Source organism: Plecotus auritus (genome assembly GCF_963455305.1).
Source record: "Plecotus auritus genome assembly, chromosome: 2".
Lineage (NCBI taxonomy): Eukaryota > Metazoa > Chordata > Mammalia > Chiroptera > Vespertilionidae > Plecotus > Plecotus auritus.
Window position 1 is genome coordinate 16,585,622 of NC_137771.1, and position 10,092 is coordinate 16,595,713.

The 10,092-nt window shown below is 50.8% G+C and overlaps 2 protein-coding genes across 4 annotated transcripts in view; both read left to right on the forward strand.

Moving 5' to 3' along the window:
* The window catches only part of CEP85 (centrosomal protein 85), a 41,769-nt gene extending 34,593 nt beyond the window's left edge, over positions 1-7,176 (forward strand). For all 3 annotated transcript variants that reach the window (XM_080658156.1, XM_080658157.1, XM_080658158.1), the window contains 3 exons: positions 3,673-3,780; positions 4,914-5,139; positions 5,504-7,176. In XM_080658156.1, the coding sequence (XP_080514282.1) occupies positions 3,673-3,780; positions 4,914-5,139; positions 5,504-5,664 (495 nt within the window). In that variant the 3' untranslated portion in view covers positions 5,665-7,176. The remainder of the gene's footprint in view (positions 1-3,672; positions 3,781-4,913; positions 5,140-5,503) is intronic.
* A 1,112-nt stretch (positions 7,177-8,288) lies between these two features.
* On the forward strand, positions 8,289-10,018 carry SH3BGRL3 (SH3 domain binding glutamate rich protein like 3). Its single transcript, XM_080654606.1, has 3 exons — positions 8,289-8,694; positions 9,290-9,457; positions 9,564-10,018. The coding sequence occupies exons 1-3, from the start codon at positions 8,647-8,649 to the stop codon at positions 9,627-9,629; spliced, it is 282 nt and encodes a 93-aa protein (XP_080510732.1). The 5' UTR covers positions 8,289-8,646; the 3' UTR covers positions 9,630-10,018.
* Positions 10,019-10,092: the final 74 nt, after the last annotated feature.

The following is a 10,092-nucleotide window of genomic DNA, read 5'->3' on the forward strand; positions in this document are numbered from 1 at the left end:
AACCAACACTGTTCTGTTCTCTGCCATACAATTTGTTCGGTGTTAGGAATATAACAAGAATGAGATCCAATCAGTGCTCTTCTCAGCCTACAATCTTGTTGGGAAAGGGTTTCAGCACAATACTGTGAGAGCAATGTTCATGTTACCCTAGGGGAGCATAGAATAGTTGGTTGGGGAGGAGGAGATCAGGGGTTTCTAGAGGTCATGACCCTTGAGGGAGGAGGAAGAATTAGGCAGGCAGAGAAGTAGAGCTGGAAGGGATGGTATTGGAGCTCCAGATAGAAGGAACAACACAGGTAGGAACATGGAGGCATGAAACAGCAGGGTTTTGCACATGGAGCTGCAAGCAGTGTGATATTGTTGAAGTAAGATGGTGAATGGAGAACTGGGCTATGGGAGGAATTTGTCTCTCCAATTAAGTTAGCTTTTTAAAAAAATATATGTTTTTATTTTAGAGGGAGGAAGGGAGAGGAAAAGAGAGATAGAAACAAACATCAGTGATGAGAGAGAATCATTGATCAGCTGCCTCCTGCACGTCCCCTACTGGTGATGAACCTGCAACCCAGGCATGTGCCCTGGCCGGACTTGAACTGTAACTCCTGGTTCATGGGTCCAATGCTCAACCACTGAGCCACACTGGCCAAGCTCTTTTTTTTTTAATTTTTTTTTATTGATTTCAGAGAGGAAGGGAGCAGGAGAGATAGAAACATCAATGATGAGAGAGAATCATTGATCGGCTGCCTCCTGCATGCCCCCTACTGGGGATCGAGCCCGCAACCCAGGCATATGCCCTTGGCCAGAATCAAACCTGGGACCCTTCAGTTCGCAGGCTGACGCTCTACCCACTGAGCCAAACCAGCTAGGGCCATATATTGATTTTAGAGAGAGAGGAATGGAGAGGGATAGAGAGAGAAAAACATGGATTAGCTACCTCCTGCACGCCCTCTACTGGAGATACCTTGGTTCATGGGTCGATGCTCAACCACTGAACCACACCAGCCAGGCGGCTTTTATTCTTTAGGTAGGTGATGGGAATCTTCTAAAGCAGTGGTTCTCAACCTTTCTACTGCCGCGACCCTTTAATACAGTTCCTCATGTTGTGGTGACCCCAACCATAAAATTATTTTCGTTGCTACTTCATAGCAGGCGACCCTGCTAGCGGTTCTCAACCTGTGGGTCGCGACCCACAGTTTGAGAACTGCTGCTGTAGAGCCTGAGACCATCGGAAAACACAGATATTTACATTACAATTCATTAACAGTAGCAAAATTAGTTATGAAGTAGCAACGAAAATAATTTTATGGTTGGGGGTCACCACAACATGAGGAACTGTATTAAAGGGTCGCGGCATTAGAAAGGTTGAGAACCACTGTTCTAAAGCATTTAATTGGAGTGTGGTGTGGTTAAGTTAGCAATTCAGGCTTTGGTATGAAAAAGATTGCACTTGGGAGAGAGGCAAAGCGGTAGACCAGTGAACTGTTGTGAAAATCCTAGTGAGAGATGATGAAGGAACCTGGCATATGGCAGCATTTCTGTGAATTTTAGGAGGCAAAATTGAGAGGAATCAGCAACTGTCAGAATGTAGGGGATTGAAGAATAAGGAAAAATCAAAGAGAACTCTTGGTTTCTATCTTGGGCCAGAATGGGCATGTCCTTAATTGGGTTCTCTAAGAAATCATAGATAAAGCAGGTTCACTCAGGTTCTCTTTGGACTCTAAAAGAGGTTTCACACTAAAATGGATAAAATGCACTTACTCTGAGGAGCAACAAAAGCTGCATTCCCGCCTTTGCTATTATGTGGGTCAGGCGATGCTTATTTAGTTCACCTAATTCATATTTCAAGTCCTATTAGAATATAGTCAAACCAAATATAGTTAAAATCTTGGGTTTTTAGTAGAGTTTTAATGGCTCTGTGTTTTCTGGAACCCTATGTTCCACAAAGGTTGCAAAAGCTTAACATGTTAAATGGTACATTTAGCCATGATGAGACTTCTCAGGCAAATTAGGTGAATTTGCTGGAATTTTGTGGATTCAGGATAGTTGCATTGGGTATATCATGGGGATGAGATGTTCTTCTGGGAAGTTACATGTTTTTATTAGTACAAATGGAAAAAATCAGATTTTTACAATATTGTACTTGTTCGAATCAGTTACAAAATTGGGGGGAAATTGGAATGAATAGAATAAGAGGCAGAAGATAATAAATATAAATACTTCCCTCACTCTGGCTACCCTTGCACGCACACACCACACACACACATTACTGTCTAGATTTGTTGCCTGTGGGAGTGTTCTCCTACCCCTTCTCATCTGTGTAAAAGCATATAAAACAATATTGTGAGGGGCTTGGGCTGTGAGCTCCTTAAAGACTGGCATTCTTTTCAGTATCTCAGTGCATGTCATAGTCATCAGCAAATATTGAATTCAACCTAATGGATGTTCCCTGCCGTCAGGAAAGTAATTGTTTGCCCAACAGGTGTGGCTCACACCTGTGAACCAGGAGGTCACAGTTAGATTCCTAGTCAAGGTACATGCCCAGGTGGCAAGTTCAATCCCCAGTGCGGTGGGGGGGGGGCGTGCAGGAGGCAGCCAGTCAATGATTTTCTCTCATCATTGACATTTCTATCTCTCTCTCCCTCTCCCTTCCTCTCTTAGAAATCAATAAAAAATCTTTTTAAAAAAGAAAGTAATTGTCTAGTCACGCAGCCGTGGGCAAACTACGGCCCGCGGGCCGGATCCGGCCCATTCAGCTGTTCTATCCGGAGCCGAAAGAGCGGAGGGTTCTCTTGTTCTCCCCTCTGCTCCTTTACTTTGAATTTATATTAGTTCACACAAACACTCCATCCATGCTTTTGTTCCGGCCCTCCGGTCCAGTTTAAGAACCTATTGTGGCTCTCGAGTCAAAAAGTTAGCCCACCGCTGGTCTAGTGCCATGGTCGGCAAACTGTGGCTCGTGAGCTACGTGCAGCTCTTTGGCCCCTTGAGTGTGGCTCTTCCATAAAATACCACAGCCTGGGCGAGTCTATTTTGAAGAAGTGGCATTAGAAGAAGTTTAAGTTTAAAAATTTGGCTCTCAAAAGAAATTTCAGTCGTTGTACTGTTGATATTTGGCTCTGTTGACTAATGAGTTTGCCGACCACTGGTCTAGTGGAGGGAGGAATCGTGCACAACCAACGAAAGCACTCCTGATCTCTGCGGGAGGGAGGTATGAGTAGCAAGGTGAGGTTATGATTAATTGAATCTGATTTGCAGATTGAGGAAAGCTTGGGTGCCTTGGAGGAGGTTTCCTGAGTGACAGGCAGAACAGAAAAGTCTGGGTGAAAGGGAAGAGGAGTGAGCAACAGTATTGAAGCTGGAGCCTTTGGGGATGAAGGCCAGCCAGTTACTCGGTGTGGCTGAAGTGGAGGTTGTGTGGAGGGTAAAGAGAGATACGGCTGTAAAAGTAGGTAAGGGCTAGACTGGTCTGGAATGCCCTGCTGAGGAACTAGCCTCTTATTTTGTACATGGTCACTGGCTGTAGGAGGGTTTCAATCAGGGCTGTTCTAAAATAATCTCTTAGCAGCAGTGTGTAGGCAGGGAAGGGCTTTACTATATAGTCCAGGCCAGATATGGTCTGAACCAGACTTGTTACCCCTGGTGTGTTCTCCCATCACTCCTTGCCATGGAATTTAGAGCCTAGAGCAGCAAGTGGCTCAAGAAGAAGGAACAAGCCAAGCCCTGAAAGAGGAGGCCCAGCAGAGGGAGACAGCCTTGCAGCAGCTTCGCACAGCTGTGAAAGAGGTGAGCAGCATCAGCTAGTCCTTCTGGTACTCTCTGTGTACCCTTCCCGCCCCTGCTCCCACATGAGCTCCCATGTTTGAAAGGTGCCTGCTGAGGGGTGTGTTTTTTTTGGCAGAGGAATAAGAAGGGACATTGTGTCATCCTTTATATTAAAGGTCCTAAGCCTGTCTTAGAGTGGCCATAATTACCCAGGAATGCTTTTTGTATGTGGAAAGTCACTCTCCCTTTGTCTTCCTACAGCCACAGATTTGTGGGGTTGGGAAGGGAAGGGTTCAAGAAGACTGAGAGTTTGGTGGTCCTCATGGAGTAAACAGCTATCAACTGGGGGGCAACCAAGATCAATGGCCAAGTACCTAGGAAGGAGTCTGCCATTGCAAGGATTGTCACATGGCTCACTGTGGGTGAAGGGCTGGGATCGGAGGGGGAATTGTTCAGTGTTTTTAAAATAGAATAGAGATAGGGAGGGAAGCAGAGTGGGTTAAGCTGTTCAGGGTGAAAGAAGGAAAGAGACACAGGTAATACGTGAGTATCTGGTCTGTGTAGTGAATCCAACTCCACTGAGGTGAAGGTCCAAAAAGGAAGGATAAATTCCAACACTGTGTTTTCCAGGTCCCAGCCTCTCCAGCTCCCCACCCAGTGTCCACTAGCTGTCACGTCTTTATTGCTCCTTTTATTTCTCTGACACCCTCTGATCAGACTGGCTGGTGGCCACTTTTGTCAGGGTGACAGGGAGAGATTGAAACCAGTGTCTCCTCAGATTTCACAGTTCACATTAAGCCTTCTCTAATAACCTGGCTAACAGTGTTGGCTGAGGGACTGGCTTCAGATAGAGTTCCGAGGGGCGGGAGTATCTTCTCTGGTTCCTGACCAGAAACCTGGAGGCTGATGACTCAGAGTCTTCTAGGGAGTGGTTTCCTCTCCAATTCGGGAGTCCTGTGGGCCTGGCCTGCCTACAGGAGGAAGTAGGCCTGGTATGGAGAAGGGAGTGGGAATGCTAAGTCTGTAAGTAGGGATGTGGAGGAGGGACATCACCTGACTCACACCCTTCACACACATGTATATCCACACTCAGGTACAGATACACTGCCTTTCTCTGGGCCTGGGTTAATATTCTTGCCCATCTATCCGCTCAGCTTTCAGCACAGAACCAGGACCTGATTGAAAAGAATCTGACACTCCAGGAACACCTGCGCCAAGCTCAGCCAGGGTGCCCATCTTCACCAGACACGGCCCAGCTGGCATTTGAGCTGCACCAGGAGTTGGCCAGTTGTCTTCAAGATCTGCAAGCTGTCTGTAGCATTGTGACCCAGAGGGCCCAGGGCCACGACCCCAATCTCTCCTTGCTCCTGGGCATTCACTGTGAGTCCTCAAACCAGTCTGGGACCTAGGAGAGGGGGAATGCCTTTGATTCTCCTCTCATCCTCATCCACCTTTCCCATCTTTATGGTAACGTGGCAACAGGGCTATGGAGGCTTGGTCACTGCCCTCTGAGAGTTTGTGTTTTATAAGTAGATGTTCAGAACATCTATTTTGGAAATAGGCATCTTTGGGGGGGTCCCTGGGTCCGAGACAAGCAAAAAGTGGCCCTTAGGCAGCAAGTTTTCAGCCCACTATCCCCAGCTGCTTTTTTTTTTAAGTGCTGTGTCCGAAGACCATGGGCCTTACTCCCTCCCCCTGAAAGCTTCCCTTGACTAACATTCTCTCAAAATGCTCTCCTCCCCAGCTGCACAGCACCCAGGGACTCCACTAGATTTACAGAAGCCGGATGTAATCAGGAGGAAACTAGAAGAGGTTCAACAGCTGCGCCATGACATCGAGGATTTAAGGACCACCATGTCAGATAGATATGCCCAGGACATGGGAGAAAACTGTGTCACGCAATGAGGAATGCTGGGCGTGGGACAGGTGTATTCCCCAAGGAAGGATCTGGTGTGCTGAGAGCCCAGTCCAGCAGGTCCTGCCCTGACAATCTCTTGCCTCCTGTTTGCTGCTATTCCCAGAGAGAAGGTGTAGAAGGGAGGTAAGAGCCTGATCGGGGCCAGGGGCTGACTAGGGAACTGTGCCTGCCCTGTCACACACTGGCTTTGCCTTGTTGGATTGCATTTGTCCTGTCATCTTGATCATACTGTGAGGGTGAGTTACTAATTAACTTTCGCAGGTCACCTGATAAGTCTTCACAGACTGTTCCCAGCCCCAGGCTGATGTCAAAGACAAACAGGCTGCTCACTTCCCTTCTCCATCCTTTGGGGTGGATCCACATTCATTCCCACTCCATACCTTGGTCCTGCTGTTGCCCAGAGTTCATTAGAGGGGCCTGGAAAGGCTGAGTACAGTAACCATGGCCATTTAAGAATTCTCAGGCCCCAGTACCAGCCTTCCTGGGAGCTGACTGGCTTTCTGGGTTACTTAGGCCCAGTTCCACTGCTTCTTTCTCAGGGCTCTTGTCACAGACGCCTCAGGGTGATCTATTCGTTAGCACAGTGCCCACATAACTGGAGGCCTAGGGATTACAGCCAGGGCTCCGTCATCTGTGCCATTTTATAGGAGACCCCTCTCTCCAGCTGCCCTGTGGCCTTGGCTCCCTTCTTGGTTTTCAGGCCACCTTCTTGGATTTTGAGTGCAAACTCTTCCCTGTGGTTTTGGGTTTAGGCAGGATTTCCCCCAAAATACCACAGGCAACTGTTAAGCTGCTCATCCCCTCACCCTGGGGCTGGGGCCAATGCCCAGCCCTAATTTGTGCCTCTTTTGTTGGGGTGTTCCTGTTAACGCTCTGGGCTCCTTGAGAGTTTGGAGTACCCAATACAGGTTAGCTTTAAGGTATAGTTTTCAGTGTTTTCTGGGTTTTTTGTTTGTTTCTCTGGGGCCTTGGAACTCTCTGCTTTCGGTTTTCTCTTGCCTCCTCGTTTAAGGAGCATCTATCTTACGGTTGTTTGCATCTGATTACCCAGCTGGCCCCAGGCCCCCTCAAGAGCTGGAGCCCAGCCAAGTGGAGGCCATGTGTAGGTATGGGGAACACTGAACAGTTACAGGAGCCTCAAACAGCAACCATGAGATTCTTGCTAAGCTTTGTGCTGTCAGGGCAGTATCCTAGACCTCACTCCTGGGTCTGAATGAGACTCCTTAAGTGTTTTTACAAGTTGTGTTTCATTTATGGAGTGACTTATCCCTTCCATTCAGAGCAGCCCCACCCAGCCATCCCCTTAGCCTCTGGGCTCCTGCCTCCGCTCCTGAAAGCAGAACCGCCTGGTTGGTCTCCACCCTGTGTTGGAAGCCCAGCCACCATGCTCACGGGTATTTTTCCTCAAAGTTTATAAGCAGTTATTTATATGAATTATTGTTATGTCAACTGGTTTGTATTGCCTATTTTGATTACAAAATAAAAATTTACAGACTCCAGTTTTCCATTGCCTTCCATCACCACAGTCCCTTACTCCGCCCCTTATTTTGGCTTGTTGAAGTCAAAGCCTGGGAGTTTAGCCAACTTCCCAGACAGCAAGGAGGGACCGTTGGCAGGTCCAGCCTCGTGTCTGTATCTCTACTTCTCTATTGTTCTACGGGAAAAATTAGATCTCTTCCCACACAACTTTCTATTGGGCAAAGCTGCCGTGAATCATAGAACCAATTTGCCATTGGAAGGAGTCAGTAATCCTCTGAGAGAGGAAGTCAACTGCCACCATGAGGAAGTGGCTTCCCCAGCGCGAGCCAGGGCGCTGTTTGCTTCAGGGTGCTAGGATTGCCTTCCTGGGGGACTGCTCAGGGGCAACATGCCCAAGCCAGGCAGATAGCAATCTCTAAAGTTGGGTTGGTTGCTGGAGTCCGCTCCCTCTGAACCCCCTGAATTTTTCCTGAGAGTAGGAGTGGTTTCAGAGTGCCATCTGCAGCTGGAGTTGGGGTTGAGCTGGGTTACCTCAAGATCAGCTGTGGATCTTTTTTTTTTAATATTTGTATTGATTTCAGAGAGGAGAAGGGAGAGGGAGAGAGAGAAACATCAATGATGAGAGAGAATCATGGATCGTCTGCCTCCTGCACGCCCCCACTGATGATAAAGCCCACAACCCAGGCCAGTGCTCTTGACTGGAATCAAACCTGGGACCCTTCAGTCTGCAGGCTGACGCTATCCACTCAGACAAACGGAGCTCGGGCAGCTGTGGATCTTTAACAAGGAGTCCTGACACTAACTTCTTTCCAGAACTAGCAGCCTCTTGGCCTCCATATGGCTCCTTGAGGGTGTGGCCCTGTCTCCTGCCGCCACCCTTCCTTGTCTAAACCTGCATGAGTGGAGAGGAACTTTGGGGCAAAGCAGGGGCTGTCCCTGCCTTGGTGTGCCTCCTATCCTGACGGGTTAGCCATATTTGGGTATCTCCTGGTGGACTTTGTGGAAGGGCCCTTTGGAGCCAGGTTCCCTAGCTTGGGAACTTTAGGTTTGAACACAGCCTTCAAAGTTCAAAGCCCAGAGCTGCGCTGCGCTGTCGTGGCACCGGGGGTGGGTAGTTGGGTGCGGCAAACCCAGGCGAGGCTATGGAGGCAGCCTTTGCCAAACCCTCGCCCCTGCCCTCCCGGCCTTTCCAGCCATTGGGGCCCTCCCCAGTCTCACACAGCCCTGATGAAAGGGCAAAGCGGGCAGTCCAGTGTGGGACTGGGGTCCCCGGAGCACCCAGCCCTGAGGGGGAGGGGAGGGGACTTGTGGTGAGCTGGGCGGGGTAGCGCAGGCCCGGCCCCGGCCCCGCCCCCGCCCGCGCCGCTCATTGGTCCCGAGCGCGGTGACTCCCGGGCTGAGCAGGAAGGAAACCGCTCCCGAGCGGCAGCGTCTCCAGGCCGTGCAGCTGCAGCCACCGCCGCTCCTCCGCCAGTCCGTCCTCCCACAGCATGAGCGGCCTGCGAGTCTACAGTACGTCGGTCACCGGGTCACGCGAAGTGAGTGCTTGCCGGGGGCCCACTCTGGGGAAGAGCGTGGGTGCCGGGATCCGCCCCCAGAACGAGGGCGGGGCGGGGGCCCCGAGGCTCCGGGCACGGCCTCCTGGGTCGGCTCCCACCATGGGCCTTACGGCCCCAACGTGAGAGCCTTCATCGCGCATCCTGGGGCCTCAGCAGCCCCAGCATGAGCTGCCCGCGCCCATCCTCCGTCATTCGGACGTCCATTCTCTGCACCCCCTTCCGGGCGACCCAGACCGCGTCTCTATCTTGCCCTTCTCTTTCACCGTGTGTGGACCTCGGAAGGGGTGGTCCCTTACCAGCCTCTACCCAGGCCTGCACTGCCTCCCCACCGCTGAGCTCCTGGCTCCACCCACCCTGAGCCTGATCCCACTTCCCTTCATTTTGACTTCCCTCTCCATGGTTGGTGGTCCCTCTCTCATCCTATACCACCGCAAGCCTGACATCCTCAAAAGTCCCAGTGGTCAGGACAGGGGGACAAAAGCTCCTCGCCACACTCCCTGTCTGCCCAGGGTTCCTTTCCTCCACCCCAAGTCCTCCAGCTTGTTCATGACCCCTGCCCACCTTCTGCCCCCAGATCAAATCCCAGCAGAGCGAAGTAACCCGCATCCTGGATGGGAAGCGCATCCAGTACCAGCTAGTGGACATCTCCCAGGACAACGCCCTACGGGATGAGATGCGAGCCTTGGCGGGCAACCCCAAGGCCACCCCACCCCAGATTGTTAATGGAGACCAGTACTGTGGGGTATGAGCCTGGGGGTAGGGGGTGGGGGGAATGTTATAGATGGCAGAGTCAGACCTGAGACAAAGCACCAGCACTCAGGTGACCGCCTCTCTCATCCCTCCCTCAGGACTATGAGCTGTTTGTGGAGGCTGTGGAACAAAACACGCTGCAGGAGTTCCTGAAATTGGCCTGAGCCAAGCCCAAGCTGGCCAACTGCATTCCCTCCCCGCATTCCCCCAGCCCCCAGCCATTGTGGGCCATGAAGGACCTTGTGACCAACTCCCTGTTATTCCTAACCTTCTGACCTTGGAGCCCTGTCCCCCAACCCAAGCCTCTCCTCCGCCCTTTAACTGTAGCCCCCTCTCCTCATTCAGAGGCAACATTCCTGACCCGTAGCCTCAGAAATTGTCTTAAGCAACAGCCCAAGTGCTGGCTGTCTCAACCTGGCCCTGGGACCGCCACCCTGCCTGGCACTAGCTAATGGGCATCTTTGTTGGTTCCATTAGCCTGGGCTCTGCCAAAGGCCCCGCAATCCCCAACCTGGGAGCACCCTAGAGACAATTAAATGTCCCATTCCATTGGTGCCTTGTCTGTTTGGTGTTGCCTAGACATCCTGAGTTCCTGCTCTGAGCAAGGCCGGTGGGTGTAAGTCAGCT